Source organism: Artemia sp. Qi Xiang Cuo, chromosome 12, assembly GCF_049724085.1.
Source record: "Artemia sp. Qi Xiang Cuo chromosome 12, ASM4972408v1, whole genome shotgun sequence".
Classification (NCBI taxonomy): Eukaryota; Metazoa; Arthropoda; class Branchiopoda; order Anostraca; family Artemiidae; genus Artemia; species Artemia sp. Qi Xiang Cuo.
Genome location: NC_142805.1, coordinates 34,063,722 through 34,090,906, shown reverse-complemented (window position 1 = coordinate 34,090,906; position 27,185 = coordinate 34,063,722). Strand labels below are relative to the sequence as shown.

At 33.2% G+C, this 27,185-nt stretch overlaps 1 protein-coding gene across 1 annotated transcript in view; it reads left to right on the top strand.

The window, feature by feature from the left end:
- Positions 1–27,185, top strand: part of Hira (histone cell cycle regulator-like protein) — a 127,366-nt gene that overhangs the window by 84,585 nt on the left and 15,596 nt on the right. The window contains exons 8-12 of the mRNA XM_089098002.1: positions 1,741–2,036; positions 10,294–10,603; positions 14,126–14,306; positions 21,457–21,648; positions 27,160–27,185. The exon at positions 27,160–27,185 is cut by the window's right edge and continues 80 nt beyond it. Of these exons, the coding sequence (XP_088954128.1) occupies positions 1,741–2,036; positions 10,294–10,603; positions 14,126–14,306; positions 21,457–21,648; positions 27,160–27,185 (1,005 nt within the window). The remainder of the gene's footprint in view (positions 1–1,740; positions 2,037–10,293; positions 10,604–14,125; positions 14,307–21,456; positions 21,649–27,159) is intronic.

Here is a 27,185-nt window from a genome sequence, read left to right as displayed (position 1 = left end):
GAAAAAAGAAATTATAAATAAAGGATAAAACTTTTGATTAAGATGGCGAAAGAATATATGTTAATATATATCCGAATATTTGGGTTCACTCCCAGAATCCTTTAACAAAGTGCCAAAAAGCCTTTTAAAAAAAACGCCAAAAAGCCTTTAACAAAGTCGACTAAACCGCTATAATATACATGAAAATAATATCAAGAATAGCGAAAGCACTATATAGCTAACAAAAAAATAGAACAAGAAAAAAATAAAAAATAACCTCTTGTATTGTGAAAAATCACTAGAAATCAACATGTACGGATTTAATTAAAATCGAGAAAATATTTTAAAAATATAAATAATGAATGATGTTGATTGTCTTAGAAGAGATGCAATCACAATACCTTAATTTCATTTACTGGGTACTAGCAAAGCACACCAATCATCAATAGTAATGTCATAGGCGCAAGCCTAACTAATGCAAAGATATTTTAATGAATAATGTTTGTCCTCAGTCAGGTTTTTCGACTCCTATTCCTAACTTGGAATTTAAGACAAGTAATAAAATAATTAAATAACAATAATTAGAATAAAAAAATTAAAATAATTTATGGTAATTAAATATTTCAAATAACAAATAAAAATAAATATGAATTATGTATGTATGTATGTTTAAATCTATAACTCACTATAAATGTAAAATACAACACTGATGGAGTATAAAGAAAGAAAATTAAGTAATAAATTGAAAATAATTTTTAAAAAAATGATAGCTTTGTTAAAATTTGACTCGAAAATTCTGTGGGAGACGGGGTGGGCGATATTCTAGATTTTGTCCCGGGTGCAGAAGAGGCCCCAGCTTTCACTGGTCATCTTTAGGCAATCTTTGTATTCACCTATTATTTTGCTCTAAAAACTTAAGTATCTATATTCGAACCCTATTGCATTTGTTGCTTTTCTTCGACAAGATTTGGAAAGTCATAGACATCGATTTCCTTATGTTTTATCTTAAATACATTCACCCTAAATCTTAGTTCAATCGACTGTTCTCAGGCCTTCGTCCCTCTGTTGTATTCCTTAACTAAAAAACATAAGAAAAAGCTTAGATGTATAAAAATATTCGTTTAATTACCATTTTTGAATATCGCTTATATACATCAGAATATTTATGCAATGCAATTCGTGGAAATGCCACTTTTTTTTAGAATTACTAGTTTATATGTATGTAATTTTTTTCACGCATGGATTTGCATTCTATTTGCTTCATGATTATCTGTCGAATATATCAAGTCTCTTTCTTAAATAGTTTGGCTGCACACCGCTATTATTACTGTCGTAGTAATAGTAGTAGTAACTACTACTACTCATAGGAACTCACTACTGCTCATTACTCATTACTACTACTACTCATTGGAGTACCAAGCCGCCTGAGGCCAACACAGTTGAGTGTGCTCTTCCTCCACCCCAATCTGTCCAGAGTTGCACTCTTTAGCCCTTCCCCCACGAAGCTCTAATCTTCAATAAATCCTTTCGCATGACTTCTTTCCATTCTATTTGGAAACAATGTACTTTTCGTTTGGTCCCATATGCATGGCCAAAAATCACAATCTGAGAATCTATTATCTTTCTCCTGAAGATGTATGTATTACCTTATTTTAGTTGTTTGCTAATAAATCTTTCTTATCCTTTTTATGCTAGTTTGTAATTTTTTTGCAAAATGTTACTGGTAGGAACATATCAAATTGTTAATTGATTAAATTTTAGAATTCCTTTTTCAAACGTGTGTATGGGTCAAGCTACGCCTCAGATCAACCCGTCCGAGTCATTAGAGAAAACCCTTTGGTTCCGTCAATTCTTATGGTCATAGAAAATGATGTCACTCCACTTCAATCAGCTGATCAGTCCAAGTTGGCACCTCACCCGGTTAATGAAGTTCAACTAGTAACTTCAACATCTTCACAGCCACCTATGCCCATTGGTAAACAAGTTGAATCACGAATGGCAGATGGAAGAAGAAGAATAACGCCAATGTTCATACCGCCTCCATCTTCTCTGAGTTTGTAAGTAAAATGATAAAATTCATTAGATAACTTTGACACATATTTATTTAACACGTATTTACGAAGTTGGCACCAGTTGTCGGACTTTTCTACCCTACGTATTTTGCTAACACTGTTTTTAAATTATTTTACATGCCATTCATGCGCGGTTAATACATATACGAGGCGTGTTTTTTTTTTTTTTTTTTTTTAATACGCGGTCAGTATTAAATTAAGGTCCGTTTGAACATATGGACACAACAAAAATTATTTCAAAAAAGTAAATTAATTTTCAGAAATTGTATACTTTACTCTATTTTTCGACATAGTTACCAAGTTTTTTCTAACAATTATCATAACTCTCAACTAATTTTTAAGTAAAGTCTTTTTAAGAACTTGTCGCCGGCTCCAAGAACCAAGAGTTCACTGCTGTTTTTACGTCGTCATCTTTTTAACGGTTGCCACTGAGGTGGCAATCGGTTGAACTGAGACGAAACATGGGTTTCGCATATCACACCCAAATCGAGACAACAGAACATGGAATGGAAACACACACACTCCCCTGAAAATTTGAAGGCCTAACATCGTCTGTCCCAGCGCAAAATCATGGTGTCGGTGTTTTGAGAATAGGCATGCTGTTTTTTTTTGGTTGACTTCATGCAACGGAGGAATCACTATAAATGTAGAAGCATACTGCCTAACCCTGAGAAAGCTCCGCAGAGCGATTAATAAAACTTGGCATGCGGACAAAGGAGATTGTACTTCTCCATGACAATGCAAGACCTCACACTGCTGGTCAGACCCATAATTTGTTGGACAGTAATAGCTAAAAAATTTGGATAACCCACAATACAGTCCTGATCTTGCTCCGAGTGATTACCATCCCTTTCTATACCTCAAGCAACACCTCAGTGGCAAACGTTACAATGATAGTAACAACGTAAAAATAGAAGTCAATTCTTGATAAACAGAACAGGTGGCAAGTTTTTATACAGAGGTTACTTTAAAATTAGTTGAGAGGTATGATAAGTGTTACAACAAACTTGGCACCTTTGTTGTTAACGTATACCATTGCTAATACCATTTTCTCGTAGGTGAGAGTTGAGCTCAAGTTCACCTTCCATCCTCGGGAAAACACCCGTTTTTTAAACAAAAAGGTGGATTTGTCCATCCACTTCTACTCTGGTCGAAAGGTAGAGTTGAACTAAGGCTCTTTGTCAGGTTCAGCAAGAGATTTATTTTAGGAGGATGGAAGCATAATAACACTTTCATTGAACAAATCCAGAATTCTTAAATAGAATCCTCAAAATATTAGTGTGACTGCTAAGTTAGCAGTATCAAAGATCACACTAAGTACACATTTCGCATGCGTTGTTTGATTTCCACCAAGATTATGTTTAAAGTTAGTTTCGAGCTTGCTGGTGACAACCCTGGGGTTATTATTATGTTACATACATCTAGAATCCGGATACGTCATGTAAGATGGATAGGATATTTTTTTTTTTTTTTTTTTTTTTTTTTTTTTTATCGTTATCACAAGCCCAGATGGACCAATTGTTGTTTTATAGTCAATGCAAAAAATAGGACAAAAACTTAAAAAAAACTAAAAAAATAACAAGACACTTAAAACTGGCTAAAGGATGCATTAGATGGACAGAATGAATAATTCATTCATTAACTTTTGTTTAAAACTTATTTTATTAGATTGACTTTAAAATAAATTATATATATATATATAGATATATATATATATATATATATATATATATATATATATATATATATATATATATATATATATATATATATATATAAACATTAGGAAAACTGACAAGATCATTGAAAACGTCAAAGGGGGGGGGGGGAATAAGCGAACATATACAAACATAGACAACATCTGTAGAAGTAATAACAAAAGGGAACTATCTGGTTGTTTTAATAAAGTTTCCGGTATTATAGGGGACCGAATTTGTTAAATATCTGGAGGCAAAGCAGCGAAGGCTTTACTGGGGACTGGACAAGATTTGTACGGGCTCAGAAATAACCCGGGACGGGTGGAATCCGGGTAGGGAGTATCATTTAGGAAAGATGTTTTGTATGCAAGGGTCTAGTACCACAATTTCTGAAAGACAGTGGTAGAAGAAAAATCTCTTCCCCTCGTGCGTCTCTAATCTATTTTTTAAGAAGAAGATAGTGTGGAACTTAACCTTCTTTGAAAATCATTCTTAGGGATCTTTTTTGGATGGATTCAATTCTATCTAACTCTTCCCATGAGATGCCATGGTGCCAAAGTGGAGAAACATATTTTAAAGGAGGGCGGACAAAGGAGGTATAAATCCTTAAAGAATTTGAAGACGGACGCCAAATTTACTTTGGAACTTAAGGAGCGAGATAGATGCATTAGCTTTGTGTATGATATTTTTAACATTGATATCGCCCTTTAAATTAGAAGAAATTGCGACACCAAATAATTTCAAGGAGGAAGCAGAAATTTCTGAGGGGATAGGATTTAGAAAAAAAGGTGGGGATTTAAGGAAACATATTGGCATTATCATGGATTTAGATGGTTTACTCTCATGTCTAAGTCGGAGGAATCATGTATAATGTCGTCGAGGATGCTCATTTAATTTCTATGGCCCGTCAGGGCTATTTCTATTGCCCTGACGGGTTATTTAGTATATCGTAAAGGGCGTACATATTTTGCCTTGTTAAAATCAGAGTCATTCTAAGATTGATTTTGATTTTATATGATTGGAGTTAAGTAGGTTTTTTTGTCTATTTCCTCTCCCACAAATGTTAAAAAAGGACATTCTACAGTTTTTCCAACTAGCACTTGATAAAGTTTGCAATAAACAGAATTAAAATAAAAAATTATCATACGATGAGTCAAACTTAATCCGAACAAAAATTATTATTAATGTATTAGCCAGATGTAAGGCCTAGGGAAATTAAGATTATTAAAATACTCTAATTCCCATAACGGTTGTTTTTTTTCATTCCGAAATCTTGATTAATATTTAATTTTCTGTTTATTTTATGATAAAAAGTTTGAAGCATGTAGAAGTCTCTGTAAAACGCAAGTGATGTTCTAGCCTTAATGTGGGTTTCGTGGAGGCAATTGCAACGAAAATAAGTATCTTGTTTAGAATAGAAAAATCCAATTGATTGTCGGAAATTTATTGATTTTAAGACTCATTAATTTTTTCCCTAAAATGTTGATTGATATTCCACTTTTTTGGACCTGAGGGTTGGACGTTGATGACAATACTTGGACACTGATCATCTATAGTAATATCTATGGGTTCATTTTTATGTTTAACTTATTATATGACTCTTTCTGCTTGTTTTGGTTTTTAATATAGTTCTTTACTTCTCTCGTAAACCATTTTTGAAAAAACTCTTTTTCAAATTTAATAAACGTTAATAATGGCAGCTTGTTGGTTTTATATTCTAATATGATCAACGAGTGTTCAGGGATTTTGGATCTGTGTGATTGGGTAGGACAAAGTGGGCAGTGGCCCCTCTTCCATCCCTTAACATTGCACAAATTGGTATGATGAAATTAATCTTCACCAACGTTGGTTGCCAATTATAATTTTGAGGCTAAAATTACAGCGTGGAAGTTATTTTAAATCAACTAATGTTAAGCACATATCTCGAAAAAGGTGTTAGGTTTACATCAAAATTCCTATTTAAGAGTTTATGAGCTTGTTGATTACAAATCTTAGCCTAATAATGAAATGGATTTCAAAATCAAAAGATGTAGGGAAGAAAGCTAGATCTGCAGCTAAGCATATTAGTGAAAAAGCTTTATGTTTAATAGAAAGGAGAAAGGACTTGTACAAGAATTATCTGAGTGATAGATCGTATGAAAACAAAAGAAATGTAAAGATAGTGGAGAAGGTATTAAAATATGAACTAAGGAGGTGTGAAGTGGAGGCCATGGATAAAATTGCCAAAGATCTGGAAGATGCAGCTAGACGGCATAATAGTAAAATATTGTACTGGTATGTTAACAAATTGAGAGGGAGTAGTCAATCCGGACTTGGCCCAGTTAAAGATAGGAGTGGGGTCGCAATTAGCGATAAGGAAAAAAATAAAGAGCGATGGGCCGAACATTTTGAGAACTTGCTTAACCGAGATAGAGTTGCAGGAAAAAATATAGATGAAAATGAAAAAGTTTGTGATACCTTGGATGTGAATGAAGATTTGTTTTGTGAGGAGGAATTAGCAACAACACTAAAAGGATTAAAAAATAATATGGATCCAGGTGCTGATAGTGTGGTAAATGAGTTACTTAAAAATGGCGGCTCTCATGGTAGAAATCAGTCACTGATGATTATGAATATGATTTTTGAAAAGGGGAAAGTATCTAACGATTTTAGGAAAACCTTAATTAAACCACTGTAAAAGAAGGGTGATAAGAGTGAGTTTGGTAATTATCGAGGCATTAGTCTGGTCTCCGTAGGTAGCAAATTACTTAGTAATATGATACTTTTTAGACTGAGAGATGCTGTAGACAAAGTTTTAAGAGAAGAACAATGCGGTTTTAGAAAAGGTAGAGGATGTGTCGGCCAAATTTTCACTCTTATGTTAATAATTGAGAAGTGCCTGAATTTTCAAACACCTTTGGTCCTCAGTTTTATAGATTATGAGCAAGCGTTCGATTCTGTTGATAGAAGAGCTTTAGTAAAGGTTTTATCCTTGTATGATATACCAAAAAAATGCTCTTCGAGTCTCAGTTGCGCCGTGCTGAAAACCAGATGGCAAAATGTTTCTTTTTTTTATTATAAAATTTGAAAAAAAAAAATTAATGCTGCACTAATCTTCCTCAACGTTTTCGGCCTTTATGTCCATTTCGTCAACCTCTATAATATTTTTGACAGTTCAATCAAACTTTCAGGAATATTTATTATTCTTATTCCAAGCAATTATAATGAGGCATAAAATGGATAATTAAATTAAAATTAAAACGAACAGCAATTACGACAAATGGGAGTAGGACTTTCACCTCTTTGAACTCCACTTAAGCTAAATTTTCATATATGGTAGCATTAGAGTAACATTAAACGTGAAACAGAAAATTAAATACTTAATACGTTTCCTGAAAAAATGTAAAGGAAACTGTTTCGATATTAAAATATCTGTGATATAATTGAATTAGTGTGGCTATTTGAAAAACGATTTTTAGTTTTTTTTTTTTTTTTTTTTTTTTTTTTTTTTTTTTTTAAATCAATTCCTCTCAAATGTGTAGTAGAATAAATTGTGAGCACTGTTTTTTCATTTGATTTTTTTTTTTTTTTTTTTTTTTTTTTTTTTTTTTTTTTTTTTATTCAAATAGACTATCTATTGCTCAGTAAGGGTGGCAGCTCCACAGATATGTTCATTTATTTATGTTTGTTTTTAGTTCGAATTGATTTTACACGGTAATTTATTTTTGTTCTGGGTTTGTTTTCTTAATTTATAGGTAGTTCTAGTCTTTTGTTTTTTAAATCTTATATAAACTAATATATATATATATATATATATATATATATATATATATATATATATATATATATATATATATATATATATATATATATATTATATTTGTTTATCCCTCATAATTTTAAGCTGTTATTTTGTTTTCAGTTATTTCGACTAATCGCTGCATTGAGCAATTAAGGTCAACACAGCTGTATGCAATACCCTGTATACATGTAGGTACTATCATGCCATCTACTTTCCCGTTTATACTGGAAAGAGCAATTGTCATACATGATTTTAGGTACCTTTAGATCTCTCAATTATCAAAATTACATTAATTACCATAATGGCTACTGCTTCAACTACGGGTTCAAAGGTGGTCAACAAGGGTCCCTGAGAATCAAATCAGTTTAAGCGTCATTTTTCATGTGAAAACGGTGTTTTTTTCAGCTATATTCACAGATAATAGTGAAAAATGGTGAAAGAATGTTAATAAGAATGTAAATAAAAGAATGAACGGACCAAATAAACCGATTACAGAGTGGCAGGATTAACAACAGCTAAAACAAACGAGGCTTAAGTCACCGTAGTAAACTAAGTATAATTCAGGTAATATATAAGATGATGACTAATTATAATGGTGGTTCCTATTTGTGTATCAAATGAAAAAATAGGTTTTTTTTAACTGAAAGTAAGGAGCGACATTAAAAATTATAACGAACAGAAACTATTCTGTATATTCGAGGGACTGTCCCATCCTCAACGCCTCGCTCTTTACGCTAAACTTTGACTCTTTCTCACAGCTCTGCTTTATAAAACAATAAAAAAAACTTTAGCGTAAAGAGCAGGGCGTTGAGGAGGGGATAGCCCCTTTCATATGGAATAATTATGTTCGTTTTAAGTTTTAATGTCGCTCCTTACTTTTAGTTAAAAAAAACTTGTTTTTTTTTATATTTAATTTCTGAACGCTTTTTAAAAAAATGCAGATCTTGAATTTGGCTGAACGTACATGAATAATCAAACCGAAATTTGCATATTAAGTTTACTTTTTTTTAACTAATACTAACCTTATAACAACCGAAGTTTGATTTTTGTTCCAGTGGTTTAAGAATGACTCCTGAATTCGAAAGGCTGTTTAATTAGAATAATAACCTCTTTTAAACGTTAAAAAAGAAACTTTAGCGTAAGAGCGAGCTATTGCTTAGAGGCAAACCATCTCATATACGTATACGTGTAAGGCATAGTAACAAAACGGCCAAAGAGGTCGAAACTATTTTTATGAAAATGAAAGTCACTAGTTGAACAATTCTCAAGCCACTGAAATGAATGAAAGAAACGATCTTTAAAAGATATACGTAATAATTTTGTTTTAAGTTTTAATGTTGTTCCTTACTTTCAGTTGGAAAAAACTTGTTTTTTCCAACTCGCCAGTCAGACATAGAATATATTTGGTTTACTATCATATAAAAATCATAGTTATGAAGATTCTTAAGGCAAAATTAAATGCTAATATTGGCCGGAAAATAACACAAACAAATTATTGCTTATATCGGCCATTATTTAATGGCCGAGGTATTGACGAGGGGGCGAACCCCCGCATATTACCTATATGAGGAATTTCGCCCCCTCGTCAATACCTCGCTCTTTACGCTAAAGTTCGAATTTTGTTTCAATTCTGTAAGAATGACCCCTGAATCACAAACGCTGTTTAATTAGAATAAATAGCTCTTTTGAAGTTACTAAAAAACTTTGGCGTAAAGACCGAGGAATTGAGGAGGGGACGAACCCCCTCGTATATGCATTCCTTTCTGTTCGTTTTATTTTTTAATGTTACTCCGTACTTTCAGTTAAAAACTTGTTTTTTTATTTGATTTCTGATCGTTTTTTAAATAATGCTGGGAATTCCAACTTCATGGAAATTCTCTTGGTAAAATCCCCCCCTGAAAACGTCTGTATATTTACCAATAACCAATACTATATGTAAACAATGGGCAAAGTCCATAACTTGCAGCCCTTACCCTGGGGAATTCGGGTGATTAAGTCGTCCTCAAAGACATAGTTATTAGATATTTCGACTATGCTGAACAAAATGGCTATCTCAAAATTTTGATCTGGTGACTTAGGAAAAAAAAATGAGCGTGGGAGAGGGCGTGGTAGTTGTCTTCCAGTTTTTTGATCACTTAAAAAGGGTACTAGATCTTTTGATTTCCGTTCGAATGAGCCCTCTCGCGAAATTCTAGGCCCACTGGGTCGATACGACCACCCCTGGAAAAAAAAAAACACGCATCCGTGATCTTTCTTCTGGCAAAATATACAAAATTCCACATTTGTGGAGATATGAGCTAGAAACCTCTACAGTAGGGTTCTCTGATACGCTGAGTCTGATGATGTGATTTTCATTAGGATTCTATGACTTTTAGGGGGTGTCTCCCCCTTTTTTCGAAAGTAGGGCAAATTTTCTCAGGCTCCTAACTTTTGATGGGTAGGACTAAACTAGATGAAACTCATATATTTAAAATCAGTATAAAAATTCAATTCTTTTGATGTATCTATTGGTATCTATTGGTATCTATTGGTATCCTTACTTGCAGTTCATTATCACAGACAGTTTTTTTAGTTGAATATCATTAATATCGCAGTATGTCTGGCCCTAATCAGAAGTCAATAAATTTGAAAATGATGGTTCCTGGTTGTTTTTTTTTTTTTTTTTTTTTTTTTTTTTTTTTTTTTTTTTTGCCTGGAAAAGATTACTTTTCAAATTTAATGGCACTTCAAAGATTTTATATGATATACTCATGCTTTTTTCCAGGGACGCTACTCATGCAACTACCACTGCAAGTGATCAAATCACTTTTACAAGCTCTGCTCAGCCTAGTTCACAGATTATTATCGAAAAACGTGAAGAGGGAGCTGAAGATGACTTAGAGAAGCAGAAAGCTGAGAAAAAGACTGCTACACCTCTGCCGGAGCATTTTGACGTTATTAAAAGGCCAAGAATGACCGCTGTTCAGTCAACGCCTAAGAAAAGTCAGGGGGCATTAAGTGTGAGCTTTCAAGGTGTAGGTGGCGGTAGAATTAAGCTTCCAATTTTAGAAGCTAAAAAAATGTATAGTTCCTCTGTAAGTAATATATTTTTTCATATTTCTTTTTTATATAAATGCTTGCACTCATGATGGGCAGGATACTTGGGCGTCTGCCCCTCTTTACTCCGATATGTCCAAATATTTAAGATTTGTCTCATATTTTCAAATTTCATCCATAATGACCTATGACTTATGCCTGTCATTTGGCTGTTTGGGCAACCTTCTCTTTTCTTAAGATGAATTTTGAGGGGGTGATTCTTTGTTATCTCCTTCTATTTCGTTAAAACGGCGTTGTGTTAAGCCCAAGGCTTGTCGAAAGTGAATGGGGATCCCTTTCTAATTTATTGTGATGATTTTAAAAGTTATTGATCTCTCTCTGTCTCTCTCTCTCTCTCTCTCTCTTTTAAAAGTAATTTTTCTTACTTTTCGTTACTCTGCCTTGCATTTTTGTAGAGAGCTAAGAATAAATTTATGATTGTTGATAAATGTGAATCTAAAAATGATGGAACCATAAACCAATGTATGAGGTATTTATTTAGCATGCATGAGGTGTTTTAAATAAGTTAAATAAGTTTTTCAAAAAAAGTAAAGAACTCCATTATACCAAAAATGAACAAAAATAGAATCAAATAATCTACCAAGCATAGAACTACCACAAATCAGTATGAATAAATAAATTAAACCCAAAACAAGCATAAATTAAAATAAATAACAGAGTCAAACTGAAAACGAGCAGAAATTACTATGAGTATGGTTCAAAACCCCGATGCTTTCTAAAAGCCAGAATATAGTTTGTATTTTACTGAAAAAAATTCTTTTAAGTGTGTTCATTTTTATAAATTTAAGAAATCAAAAATTAATTGAGATTTTAAAGAATAAATGTCGAATATGTATATTAAACTGAACTTGCACATTTTTTTTCAGTAAATTCATTTGAATTTTTTTCGTTAAAGTACAAATTATATTCTGGCTTCTAGAAAGCATAGGCTTTTTGAACCCTACTCATATCAATATCTGCTCGTTTTGAGTTCGACTCGGGTATTTACTTTAATTTCTGCTCATTTTGGGTTTATTTTGCTTATTGATACTGATCTCTTTAGTCTCTATTCTCTGTGGATTATTTGATTCTGCTTTGCTTGATTTTTGATTTAATTGAGTTTTTCACTTTTGTTTTGAGAATTTATTATTTGGAAAAAGTGTTTTTAATTAATATATATATATATATATATATATATATATATATATATATATATATATATATATATATATATATATATATATATATATATATATATATATATATATATATATATATATATATATATATATATATATATATATATATATATATATATATATATTTATATATATATATATGTATGCATGTATATACATTCACAAAAATCTCGTGTTACCTGAGTTATTTATGCTATCAGTCTAATTCAAAAGTCTTTTTTCATTTCACGTTTGTTTTAGTTCTATTCCCCATTACTCTACTTTAAAAAAGTATATCCGTTAAATTGGAAAGCAAAAACTTCCTACATTTAAAATAGAGGATTGGGATAATCACAAACTTGTTTTGATGTGTTCCCTTATCCTCATTTGCAAAATCACCACAGCTTTCAAGCAACTTTCGCACTAAAAGCACGTACAGAAGAAATACCTTTTATGTATGGTTAAAGTATTTGGGCCCATTTTCTAAAGGCTTGTGCCTCAAACAAAAATGAATAGGTAGAGTAAGACTCCTTTGCCCATAGAATGTAACAGTTTTAACTTTCAAACCCATTATAGATCAAGAAAAAAATCGTTAATTTTTGGGTCCCCTGAAGCGTTGACCCCAGTTTTTTGGCCCATTTTGAGGGTCCAGTGCCCCCAACTAGAAATTTCTGGAATTTACAGATGTGACATTTAAATCATAGAGAAACAGTTGTTTGGCATATTTTTGGATCTCTTAACATCCTGCTCCTCTCCCACAAAAATTTGAAGTTCCCTTCGCTCAAGGAACGATCCCTGGGAGCTTCAAGCTAAGTGAAAACTACACTTTCTCTACGGAAAGCACAATTCAAAAATGTTGTTCTAGGTTAATTTTCTCCTCTTCCTGGGGCATATAGATATAGCTTTTAAGCCGTTTGGGATAAAATTTGGGCCCCATTTTCGGATAGGCGAATACTTTCTTTTCAGTGTCTTTTGTGCATTAAAGTTCCTTTGGCCAGAAGACTTACAGATTCGAGTTTCAAGCTAATCTAGATAAAAAATTGGACTCATTTTTTGGGTCCATTATTTGGGTGAACCTCTTTTCTGGGGTGGGAAGTCTCTTGGCCCAAGGAGTTTCAGATACAAATTTCAAGCCAATTTATGAATAAATTTGGTCTAGTTTAGTGTCAATTTAGTGGACGAAAAACACAGGTATGTAAGTCTCGAGGTGTTTGAAACAAACGTTTTTTAGGTGCTTTTCCAGTCCCACAATTAGGCCAACCTATATATTTTTTTCCTCTGCAATTGGCTACCTCTGTCTGAACGACCTAAGGACATGTGTTTCAAACCAATCGCAAAAAATTACTAATTTTCATTTTTGAGAGGACCTGTACCCCCAACTTAAAATTATTTTGTGCATTAAAGGTCCTGTTGTCCCAGTGACCTATGGGTCATGCTTCAAAAATTCCAGAGACAGACACTGTTTGGTCCATTTTAAGGTCTTCCAACTTCCTTCCCCTTCTGACAAAACTTCGGGTTATTTTAGTCGGGGAAATGATCACTGAATTTTTGAGCCAATCAGACAGCCAAGATCAAACATGCCCGCCTTTTTTCTGCTATTAAACCTATATATAAACAATGGCCAATTTTTCTAATATTAGGTCCCGGGGCTTCTAGGGTTATGCCATCATTGGAACTTTTGACTCCAATGATTGGACCTTTCGACTGTTCTTGGTGAATTCTGGAACCTTTGATCTAATACCTTGGGGGATTACAGGGACCACATTAGGCAAAAAGGAAGTATAGAATACGGTCTGGTTGTACTTTATTCCCTTTTGGCCTTTGAAAATGGTACTGCAGCTCTAAGTTCTGATCCAGTAAGCCTCGTCCCAGGTATCTACGACCACCTCTCCATGTGACGGGTCCGAGAGAAAATATAACACATGGGAGAGGCTTTATTCTTTTCTATGTCAATGCTAGTGGGTTTATTCTGAAAGAAGCATAATTTAATCTGTCAGTTATTTCGTTCATCGGTAGCTGCTAACTCGCCAGTAAAAAACAAGAACATTATTCGGAAAGTTTGGAGTAACTTTAGTTAAAACAGTTAAACTATAGAAAATTAGGTCAAATATTTTCTTCCGAAAAAGGTAAATAAAAGCAGCTGGTCTGACATATTTTCTATACCTCAGAAATTTATGTATTAAGGTCAAGATCCTGTACGATATAATGAATTCTAAAATTTCTTTTGCAGGGTATATGTTTTGATTTTGAAAGGCCAAGATGCATTGGGATTTTTTTATTATTATTGGCTACTGATTTTGTGCAATGATTATACATGTTTACATCCATTTGAATTTATTTCAGGTTGAACAAAACGGTATTTTGCTAAATATCGAGGCTAATAATGAGGCTATGATATCTGGACGTGATTCACTTCACAAATTGATATGCTCAAGAGTAAGCGTCAAGACCTGGGAGCATGTGTTCTCCTCCAGGATCCTTGCATTAGAATGCAATAATCAAGTTGTTTGTGTCGGAACTGAAGGTAAAAAAGAAAAATAATAGAAAAGCTAACTGACATGGCTAGAAACTAAGGTGGTCTCCGAAAAAACAAAATCGAACTTCAAAGTTAGATTAAAATCAATCCGACCAGTACAAATCTAACACTACTTATAAAAACTGAATATTGGCGCTTGTCCTTTCTAATATCTATATTGAATGTTAAGGAATTTGGTGGTGACAAAATGAATTGCTTATAAATTACAAAAAAAAATCTTGATCCCTTATTCTTTGTCTTGCAAATGTCTTCATCACCACTGGTTCATCATTAGATCAAGAAATTTTTGTTCCTTATCAACTCAAATAGATCATTATGTTTTGTATTTTAGACAGTGGTTATTCGTTAATTCTCCACAATTTGCTTTAAATTAATATTCCTCTAATTAGATATCAAATGAATGCAAGTGCCTATTGCTCGTTATAACAATACTATAGGTATCTGCCCATTTTTGGAATTTTTTTTCGGGAAATAATTCGAATCCTTGGAGGAATGATAACGTTTCTATTTAAAACTTCAAAAATTTGAACAAATCATGATGAATTTAAATAAAACAATTGAATCTTGTTTTAATTTGTCACGTTTAAGTTGACAATATTGTACTGTTGTTGAATTCTTATAAGAGCAATATTGAAGGCCTAAAATTCCAATTTCTTTCACTTTTCTTTCATCAGGCTGAACTGGAATTGTTCACACAATCTCGATTATTTTTGCAGTGAAGGGTAAATAAACTTCCCTTTGAAAGGTAATCATTTAGCCCTTCAGTGCCTAAGACAAATTACCGACTGGCCAAATGCTTCATTTTGGGTTTCAATTCCCTCATCATTCTTACCTTAACTTCTTTTTTTATGTGAAGGTCAGGCTCATAATTGCGTGTTTTTTATTTCTTTCATTAAAATTTCTGTGTCCCGTCTTGGAGCTTGTCGAGTTTACAATTGAAATTTCAAAATTCTTTAATTTCCATGTTCCACTTTTTTGAAAAATTTGCCCTTTTTTCTCTTGTTTGACAATAATAGTTTAAAATCAGTTGTTATTTTTTCGACCGGATAAAAATCTTTTAAGCACTACAATTTTCGAGTGATAACTTTTGAATCTTTTTAGGGTTGTTCAAAAGTATCTATTTAGGGTTTTTCAAGAAGTGTTAAATTAATAAAAAATTAATGGCTTTGGATCTTTCTTGATAGAACAGAATATAAAAAATAGATCTTACTAGCTTTGGAGATTAGATGATTCTGATTTTGTCTAAGCATCCCAATTCTAAATAAGTCACCTTTACATCCATAACTTCAGTTGGTGTTTGTTACTAATTGGGTCGGCTCTAAACGAAAAAATCTCAATATCACCTTTTTTAATCATTTAATCCTAATAACTATTTTCTCCAAAATATGTTCAGGTTATATTCACTCCCTGTTAAAAAATGTTGTATTCATTCAAGAATAATCCTAACCTTGTTGCCCTGGCGATCCATAGCAAATATATAAAAGACAGGGACAGTAAAGGCTCGCAATTCGTTTGTAAAGGAGTCATTCCTGATAAAAGGATTGATGATAATTTTTCGGAAATTATGAGTTGTCACTCAGACAACAATTTTATCTTGTTGATAGTGTTCCAGACATTGACTTCTGAAGTATTTTTAAAGGCAATGTCCAAATGTCAGGATCTAGAAAAATAAGGACAGCCAATCAGTTGCTTTTATTCTGTGCATCCTAATAATTTACTTTTCAAGAACACTGTACTGGAATTGTTTATTTGTAAAACTTATTTCTTAAATTCAAAAAAGCAAAATAGCGTAGTACTCATATTCTACGTATTTCCAATATATTTCATTCGGCTCAGAGAACCTTTGACAGACAAAAGAGATGATAATCTTATTTTCTGTTATCACCCTTTTTTTTCTTTTTTTTTTTTTCTTTTTGCTTTTTAAAGCCAGTTATTTTAAATGTTTAAAAAAAATCCAGTCGTGGTCTTTATTGTGTACAAATTTTTGGCCATTATTGCCATTTCCTGATTTTTTGAAGAATTTTGCTCCAACTCTGATTAGCACTTTTGAAAAGACACACCATCGTTTTTTTTTTTTTTTTTTTTTTTTTTTTTTTTTTTTTTTTTTTTTGAATGTATAGATTCTGCATAATCTAAATTTTGAACGTTTGGTTGCTATTGGACGAGAGCACTGTTTGCTTCTAGTTGGCTGTCGTAGCCATTAACAAGAATTCTAATGGATATTGTCACCAATAATGTGTCATTAATTTTGGCATTAGTTGAAAAATATGATGTAATAAGTTTATTTTAAATGGGAAAAAAATCACAAAATGGAACTTCCTCCTTACTCAGCGCCTGGCTTACTTTATACGCCACTAAACCAGATAATATTTCCTTTCTTTTGTAGTCAGAATTAGCCTTGACTTATTGAAGAGCAATTTATCTCCAATGTTTTATTTCGGCCACTTCGCATAGAACTTGGGTTTAGAAACCTGGGAAGCGACTCTTCCGACCGAAAATGCAAAGTGCTAGTGCCCAGCATGAAGGTCAAAAGTATTAAGCCTTTGCTTATCCTTATGGCCTCTAAAGAAATCGGATAAAACTTTGAGATAGCTGTTTGACTCAGAATGGTCCTAAGGGCCCAAATATGCCACTTGGCGTGACACGGCCCTTGACGCCCAAGGAACCCCATATAATTTAATTGGTTCAGTCTTCATATATATGTTCTGATAGACCTGTTGCATCCTGTTGAAACCAAAATTTTTCAAGAAATTTACATGTGTGCGGTTAACACCTAGTTATTTCCTCCCTAATTTGTGAGTCCTGATTCGATACAAAATCAGCCAATCCTGACTGGAAGTACTAGCAAAGTTCTGAATCAGTGCGAAAACGACCTAGGACTTTTTCAGACGTAATGTAGTCAAACATTAAGACTTCATCATTTACCTGGTTAAAATTCCACGTTCTGATTTTCAGAGGAAACATAAACTAAGAGATTATTCGTTTTATATTTTCAAGACCTTCATATGTTGGCGGAAAAACAAGCTGCATATCTTAAAATTCCGTCAGTTGTAATATGAAGAATCTCAATCCTATAAGTAAAGAATAAAATAGAATTTTATTTTAAAAATATCACAACATGGTTGCTGAATTTGAATTTTTCGTCAAAAAAGCACAATATATATTATATCGAAAGAACTTCACCTTCACATCAGACATAATTCATTGTATAAAGTACATGAAAAGAGTCAAGACTTAGTTAAAAAATAAAAAGTAAATAGATAACAATAAAATTAATTCTGATTTTCAAAGGAAATATAAACTAAGAGATAATTCGTTTTATATTTTCAAGACCTTCATATGTTGGCGGAAAAACAAGCTGCATATCTTAATATTCCGTCAGTGGTAATATGAAGAATCTCCATCCTATAAGTGTAGAATAAAATAGAATTTTATTTTAAAAATATCACAACATGGTTGCTGAATTTGAATTTTTCGTCAAAAAAGCACAAGTATATATACATATATTATATCGAAAGAACTTCACCTTCACATCAGACATAATTCATTGTATAAAGTACATAAAAAGAGTTCAAGACTTACTTAAAAAAAAATAAAAATAAATAGATAACAATAAAGTTAATGACTAAATTTCCTGGTTTTTATGCAGCTCAACAAGACTCGGAACAAATTCTTGCGATATCTTTCTTGTTTAGCCAGGATGGGAGTCAGTTTAGGGACTTTTTGGGATTTTATCCGGGACGGTCTGTTGCGGGCGGGATGGTAGGGTTCGGGGATGATGGAACGTAATCGAAGAACAGACAGGGTCTTGGTACCGAAACGAAGGCACAGGAGGTTCCTTCTCTCAATGTGGTGAGTTTGAACTTACCTAGTGGATAATAATATGGAGCCTTCCCTTCGCCATTTATGACTCGAAGCGCTCGTTTTTGGACATTTTCAATCATATGGATATGCTCTGAAGAAAGGCCGAAATGCGACACTGGACAAGCAAACTCGAGTATTGGCCGAATAAAATAACAATAAAGTTGGAGAAGATTCTTAGGGGGGCAAGAAAATTTTATCAAAAGTTTTAGAAGGGAAACCGAAGGGGAAGCTTGTTTAAGGATGTTTTGAACATGGGTGACCCACTTCAAGTCAGCGGTAATTGTCACCCCAAGTAGTTAAATGCATGTGACAGAGATTTTGGGAGGAATGGGGTTTGTGAAAGTGGGGGATGATCTTAAAAAATTAACTGTCATAACTGACGATTTATCAGTGTTACCTTTCATCTTCGGCAAAGAAGCCTCCTGTGTGACATCATCAAGTAGTATCATAATTGAGCTTTTAATATTTCGTCGACAAACCTCAAGTGCAAACAGGTCATCCACATACTGCCATCGCTGAGTGGTCAGTCATGAGGCTATTAACCATTATTAGGAATAAAATGGGATCCATCAGAGTTCCTTGGGGCACCCCACAAAAGATAGGAAGGGGATCGGAATAAAAAAATTTATATTTAAGTATTTGAAAACGATTTGCTAAAAAGGAGGCAACAATTTAACAAGAAAAGGAATCACTTGAAACTCCGTCAGTAGTTTATTTTCAAGGATATTACGGTTAATTAGGTCGAACGTTCTCTGGACATCAATCAATAAAAGATTCAAACAAGTATCAGGGTTATCAAGATTTTTAAAAATGGTGTCAAGAAGACTAATAAGGTAGTGTGAGGTAGATGTCTCCTTCAAGTTTCCAAACTGTTGTAAGTCAATAAACTCAAGAATTTCTGCCTTTAACCTATTAGTTAGGAATCCCTCGTACGTTTTTAAGAAAACTGGGGTTAAGGTGATTGGTCGTACTCCAGTAAAATCATTCAGGCCTCCCTTCTTTTGGATTGGAGTAATATAGCCCAGATTCCAGCACGTCGGGTAACATCCGGAATTACTAATATCATTAAAAATACTAACAAGGCGTGTTGATAGTTTATCAAGAAATGCTGTCATCAGATCAATTGGAATATCAATGGGACAATTACCATTTTTTTTTTTTTCAGTTTCTGTATTTTTTCTATTATTTGCTTCGCAGAAATTTTTGGGATTTTATCTTTTGGAGTTTTAGGGATTAGCTGGTTTTCCGAGAGAGGGGGGAACGTTTGCACAATGCTAGCTAGGTGTTTATTTTGCTCATTTGCTGTCTGTTCAGGCGATTCATCCAGAAGAAAATCAAGGTTCTTGCACGAGCGACTCCCTATTTCTTTCGCTTTCTTAAACCTTTGCTGAGGTTTGCTTTGTTTTAAGTACTTTAATTTTTTCTTACCATAACGAGAAGCAGAACGACGTATTTCTTTCTTTATTTGTTTACGAAGGGTTAAAGCATCCTTTTTCTTTCCAAGGCGAAAAAGTTTTAGTTTCAAATGGATTAGATCTTTTATTTTTTCATTAATACAAGGTTCATCTGAGGGACATACCTTTTTGGTAACCTCTGGGAAATAGTTTTGGTAATTTGTCATTAATTTTGTTTGAAACAAACTAACCTTTGAATTAAGATTTACACACGACAAAAAATCATCCCAACTCTCAGACGTAATCCAAGATCCAAAATCAAAAAGATCTTGACTTGTTATTGGCCGGTTCGAAAATTTAGAAACTGAGTAATTTGTTTTAAAAACTAGCAGCGGTTTCAAATAAAGCATGAAATGATAGCTACCACCGTGGGGGGGGGGGGGCGGGAATATTGTAAAAGGTTTTAAGGTTGGTGCAAATAATATCCAAACTGGTTCCACCTTTTTTTTTAGGGAAATCAACAATTTGCTTAAAAGTACTCGTATTAAGGCATAGTCCCAACTCAGTTCGAATTTAAACCTGAATCAGTGTAAAATTACTTAAATTCACGGTGTGAAATGATTTTTACAAAACGAAATAAGCACAAGCTATGGGATTTCAGTGGTTGGTACAAAAGTGAGCTGAGTTCGAGCAAGGGCTTGAGTCTTGGTGTTGCTGGTTATTTGGTTTGGAACAGGGGTCAGTGGTGGGACACTGTAAACTTAGCTAAGTCGACCCAGCTCTAAATGGTTACCTTGAGAATTCGGGGAAGGTAGGCAGGCAGGGTGTGCAGAAGCACAGGATGGTCGGTCCTCAACCCCCCATTTCACTTCCTGGCTGAGGGTCCATGAAACGGAAAGTAGAACTGCCGGTTGGGAATATAAAGTCCAATGTTTTACTCTTTACGTAATTTGAGATGCACGAAAGAGCTTATTCCAAGCTGTGGAATTTCGGTGACTCAGTTTAAATTAAATCCGAGTCCCAGTTCCATATAAAAATAGCCCTGATTTGGTACAAAAACAAATTAAGCCTTGACTTCAAAAGACAAAACAAAAAACAAACGAGCCAAGTCCAAGGTCAAAAAAGACTTCCAAGGGCAAACCCGATCGAAGTTCTAACTCAGCATAAAAACAAAAATGAGGGTATTTCAGCAAACTAAAACTATCTGAAACTGGTTCGGCTCTGAAATTAGCCAAGTCCGGGCTTGGTAGAAAAACGATTTAAGCCTAGATTTACTGCGAAAATGAGTTAAGTACTGATACACTGGAGAAACGACGTAGTCTCAAACTGTAAATTCACTTGTTGCAAGAACGAAACAAGTCCTGACTTTGTGCAAAAATGACAATTTTCTGTTTCGTTTGATATCGAGCATTTTATATTCTTTGCAGAGCGGGCTAAATATTGACTCTGTGTTAAAATGATCTTTTGTCAGAGTGCCGGAACTATGAAAAATCTTATTTTGCTTGGTACTTGTCTCAAAATTTCAAGAAAATTTCAGCAGTTTTTGTTTTCTGTCACTTTCCCGGTAAGCTTTTACCAATCTTAGGAAAATGTTTGGGAAAATTGTTTGAATGTTAAAAATGTTTGAAGTTCCAGCTCTGGTCTGCCATTCTGTTTTCCATTGCGTAATGGTTCGATAGTTTTGCTGACTCGTGCCCCGGCTAAAAGCTGCCCTACCATAGTTTGTGTGTATTCATGTGATTGTATCTTCATTGGAAACCTGTTTTAGAGGGAACAAATTTGTTAATAGTACTATCAAACATCAATACTTTTTAATAACCTTGTTCGAATTGCGCGTTTTGATTTTCAAAAGAAATAGAAATTAATAGTTTTTTTTTTAGATGGAAGCTTCCATATGTTTTCGGTAGAAGGAAGTCGTAAATTTCCGCCTATTGTCACGACAGGAATCTCTAGCCTGCAAGTATTAAGGCATTTTGTTTTCCTTCTTACAAGTAATGGCAGAGTAAATGTATGGAATATATCCACCAGCATTTCAACTTGTCGAAATATATCTGTCGAAGATATATTGAAAGGTATAGTATATACTATCATGGTCTGATACATTAATCTGTGTGTAGCTACTGCTGCTTCCAACTCGTGGCCATTTACTCAGCTGCTGTCAGGTTACATACTCTTCATCCCACCGTATTCAGAGAGTCTGCTATAAAAAAAAATCTGTCAAATTACGAAACACTTATAAACGACTCTGTGCAAATCTCAGCTATTATTTAATTTAGTAGTTTCATTTTTCTAGATGAAAAGCCAAGGCCATGATTTAACAAAATATTATAATTTCTTTTTAAGCATGCCCATACTACTGGCAAAGATTCGAAAAGAATCGTGAATTCCATGCTATCTTTTTCAACTAAATACTTTTCTATCGTATTTATATATGCCGAGGCTATCTCTGGAACTAAGCTAAAGCAGCTATGAACCTACCCTAGCGTGCATAATTTTAGATGCACGAAAAATTAACAACCAACTTGAGTGGGACAGATCCTACTTCATTTATTGTTGTTTTTTCGAACAAAATTTATTCGATGCAACTAGCGATACAAATAACCTTTTCATAGACATAACAAGCCTATACGCTTTGCTCATTTCTAATAATCCAGTTTTTTTTTTCTTAATCAGAAGATAGACATAAATTATAAGAACTAAGGAACGATAAGGAAAGTTCAGGCTGTTGTGAACAGGTTGGAGCTATATTAGACTTATGTATGTACAAAACATTTGTCTGTATATTGTCAGCAGTAATAAATTTTAATTCATTTTTATTTTTTATCGATTTAATTGGTTAATCGATCTTATTCAGTTCACTTCATAGTTCACTCAATTTTAATAATTTGCACTTACTGAAAAAATATAAATGTTTTTACTTTTATAACTTTAATAAATCAAATAATATTAACATTTTGATTACTAAATATCAGTATATGTATATTCAACTGACAATGCACATTCATTTGTATTTTTTTCAGTAAAGTGCAAATTATGTTCTGGCCTTGGGAAGGTATAGGAGTTTTGAGCCCAACTTATGTTAATTTCTGCTCGTTTTGAGTTTGACTCGGTTATTTATTGTAATTTCTGTTCGTTTTGGGTTTCATTTATTTATCGATGCTGATTTGTGGTAATTTCACGCTTGGTAGATTATTTGATTTTGTTTTTGCTCGTTTTAGGTTTAGTGGAGTTCTTTACTTTTCTTTGAAAAACTTATTTTGTAGAAACATTTTTTTAATTAATTTCTGTTCGTTTTATATTGACATAGTTTTTTCATGGAAAAAGAAAATAATACTTTAAATCTTTTCTTTTTTTTGAAGACTTTAGTTTCGCCTGCTATTTTTATGCTGGAGAAAAATTTCAGCTATTTTTTAACAAAATACCTTTTAAAAATCTGGACACAAAATAGTAGTGTTTAATTTTGTTTCATACCTCCTCTAGTTGACCTGAAATAGAAAACTTGATACCATTCGTAAAAAAAATCTGTTTACTTTCTTTGATAGCTTGGATACACTTACGCTATTTTAATTTAGTTAAATTTTAAGAGCAGAAGTTGCCACGAAAGTTTGAACATAATACCCTCAGTCGTTCTGGGGATACTGCTGAGATACCTTATTGAGAATTAGCATTAACACAGTGCGTTCTCATTTAATCTTAATTCAGCATTTAGTTTTTAAACTTAATGGGCAAATAGGAGGGTGGGCGTGGTAGGGGGACTAGTTGCCTTCCAATCACTTTCGACTATTAAAAAGGGAGTTAGACCTTTCTATTTTCAATCGAATGAGCCCTTTTCGAGGTTCATACGACAACTCCTGCGATACGAAGTGCCCTGGTTTAAACATAAAAAAATAATACATTCTACCCACATCGATCTTTACTATAAAAATGTCAGGCCTTCCAATCACTTTCAACTATTAAAAGGGCACTAGCTCTTTTAATGAGCTCTTTTTGAGTTTCTACGATAGCGCTTTCTATAAACACCTTATATGCCCCCAGGGCATAAATTACATTCCTTGCCCTGAGAGCTCTGAGTGGGTTGTCATCCTCATACCTAATTTCCAGAACTTTCAACTACGTTAAATAAAACGGATATCTTAAAATGTTGATTGGATGTGTTTTGGGAAATGGTGGGCGTGAGAGGGATGTTAGTTACTCTCCAATCACTTTCAACTATTAAAAAGGCACTACCCCTTTCAATTTCCAATCGAATGAGCCCTTTTTGAAGTTTTTTACGACAAAGATTTCTATAAAAACTTTATATGCCCTAGGGCATAACTTACAACCCTTGCCCTGAAGGCTATCGGGGGGTTTCCATTCTCAAAGACATAATTTCCGGACTTTTCAACTACGTTGAAATAATGGTTATTTCAAAATTTGATTGGATGTTTTTGGAAAAATTGTGGGCGTGAGAGGGGGGTTACTTGCCCTCCAATCACTCTCGACTATTTAAAAAGGGCACTAGCCGTTTCAATTTGCAATCGAATGATTCCTTTGTGAATTATCTACGACAACGCTTTCTATAAAAAAAAAAAATCTTAAATGCCCCCAGGGCATAACTTATAACCCTTACCCTGAGGGCTATTGGAGGAGTTTCATCCTCAAAAACATAGTTTCCTGACTTTTTAACTACGTCGAACAAAATGGCTATCATAATTTTGATTGGATGTGTTTGGTGAAATGGTGGGTGTGAGAGCCGTGTTAGTTATCCTCCAATCACTTTCGACTATTAAAAAGGGCACAAGCCCTTCCAATTTCTAATCTAATGAGCCCTTTTTGAAGTTTCTACAAAATCACTATCTATAAAAACCTTATATGCTCCCATGGCATAACTTACATAACATAAAGACCATGAAAACTGGTTGTTGTCTGATGTTCACGATACAAGATCTTGAGTGTGGTGGCTATAAGACAAAAGTACCTAAATTTTTTATAGTTTTTAATTAATTGCCTTTCCTCTTAAACTAGTCAATATTTTACCTTTATACTACAACACTTGTAGAAGTTTTTGATTTATTACTTTGGCCCGATAATTAACCCAATACAATCCATGTTTTTTATTTCTGAAATCGCAGGAAATAAATGTCCCGTTCTTTTTACCAAAAATATATCACCTAATAATTCGTTCTGCTGCACTACAATAAAAGAACACAAAAGATAGTGAACAAAACAAGGCAAATGAAAATCCAGTGAAAATAAATTTGATGGGAAAAACAATTTGATTTGGTGTGTATCACCGAGGGAATGCCACGAAAATACTCTACTATTAATTGTAAAACCACGTCATTGGTTTGCAATATCTTTTATAACAAGTATGTAACCCAGAGGTCCGAAATTTAAAACATTTTCTTCTATTTCTTCGTACTTAATTATGTGTGAACATTTTGCTATGTTCTTTACAACTTTGAAATCAGCTTTAATTTCCGCTTTTGATGACAAAAATCAAACTTTCGAACGTATTTAGATGGTTTTCATTGATGTTTTCTATTTCAGGATCCCTTATTAACAAAGAAAAAAATTTTTTTGTTTTTGTCAGTTTCAAATAATGTTAATTTCGGTGTAAAATCTTTTCACTTCTCATATATTTTCAAAATTGTATGGTTGTTTCCTTTTAGGCATATCTTGAAATCATCATAATGGTTAATCATGTCTTTTAAGAACAAGTCTTAAAAGCCATTGATTATCATTGAAATCTGAGATTATTTTCACCAGTTTTGTGAAGAAATATTGGTATATCTTCATAAGACTACAAATATATTAAGAAGTGTGTCTCGACTTAAAATCGTATTCCAGATTTTAATAGCAAATCTCCATACTCCGATTCAATTTCCTCCAAAAAAAACTTTAAATCGTCCGTGCATTAGTGCTTATTGTGCTATAATCTTGTTTACTGCATTAGCCACCTTTTCCATTACTGCCTTAAGTTGTTGCGTAGATGCCTTTGGAAACAAATTTTCTTCATGCATGATACAATGAAGCGATAAACGTTTTACACATCCAACATTTTTTCCTCAAACTTGGAGTGCCATCAGTTGTTATCAAAAATAATTTACTTTTTAAATCTAATATTTGCCGATTTTTGAAATTTATAAACCCTTGCTTGATGAAAGATATCAGTGCCTTTGGTTGTGTCATTCATTGAAGCAAGAATGCTCAGTTCTTCATTGATTTTTGAAATATTTATTCAAATATAATTTTTGAATTATAATGATTTTATACGATTTAAATGCTATATGATTTTAAAGATAATTTATGATTTTCTATATATATGATTTTTGAAATATAATATAAATCTGAAAATAAATGGAAGTCCATCCATTTTGTTTATATCAGTACTTACATCAAGTGTCATGCTAATTATACCACTAGATAACAAATCCTTTTTAACCTGTCCGTCAATATTTTCGGCCTTATCTTCACCGCGACGCTGTTCTAGCTTATACTTTTTTTTTTTTCATTCTCTCAATTATTTGTTTTTTATTAAGAAATTGCGAAATAAGTGTTTCAAATAATTTATGAATATGTTTTTCAAACACTTGCCCTCTGTAAATGTTTCTCCTTTGGTAACAATGCTAAGAGCTGCAACAAAGCTGGCAAATGTAGCATAATTATAGCGGTTAACAAAACTTCAAGTATTTATTTTGTTTTCTAAAATTTAATACCCGTTTGGCAATATATTCAGATTTATCTTAATTGGCCATTTCACTGACATCTTTGTGTTTTGAAGGAAAGTATCGCTCAGTATTGTAAGTCCTGGTGCTAAATACATCTCTGCATTTGAATATGTTACCATTTTCGATTCACCCACACTTTTCTTTCCACACATCTTTAAATAACCTCTTTTTGGGTTTTTTTTTTGTTCATGGTAATATATTTTTTAAATGATAATAATTATTTCACTTAAATAATTGCTAAATAATTATTTAGCTGTGTAGCTGCGTCACTCCGCTACTGAGCTTGTGCAACTGCTCTGTATCTCGAGGCGCATGTTGTTAGGGGGAAAGGGACGAAATTGACTTGCGTGCAGAAACAGTGTATCTATTTTCATTTTCTTTTATTCTCAAAATAATCTGTTTTAAATTTGTTTTATAATTTTTGGAACCAAAGTGGATCACTTGAACGTGAGTTACTTGTTGATCCGTGGGTCATAGGTTGCCGACCCCGATTTAACCCATTGCCCCTGAAATAAGTTTGTTTTACGATGTTTGCTTCAAAATCATTCTCCGTGAAAGAGTAGATCCATAAACATTGGATCTTTGAGGCATACTAGTGCCCGGGCTGTAAAGGTCAATGGATAAGGTTGTTTGACGTCTCCTTGATTGTAGATACCTACCTACCAAATTTCATTTGAATGCCGTCACTTTAGGGTGGAAGGTAAGTGGGGCTCAGAAGTGGATGACACCTCCCAAAATGCAAGGAGCAAAATTACTCAAAAATTGAAATTAGTACAAGTTTTGGAGAATATTTCATTTTAGGATTTTACATTTTCTATTATCCGTAGATTTATTTGTGTTTTCTTTTTTTTTAAGATGTTTTATTCATTTCAGGATCTTCCGTCCAGATAGTAAACTGC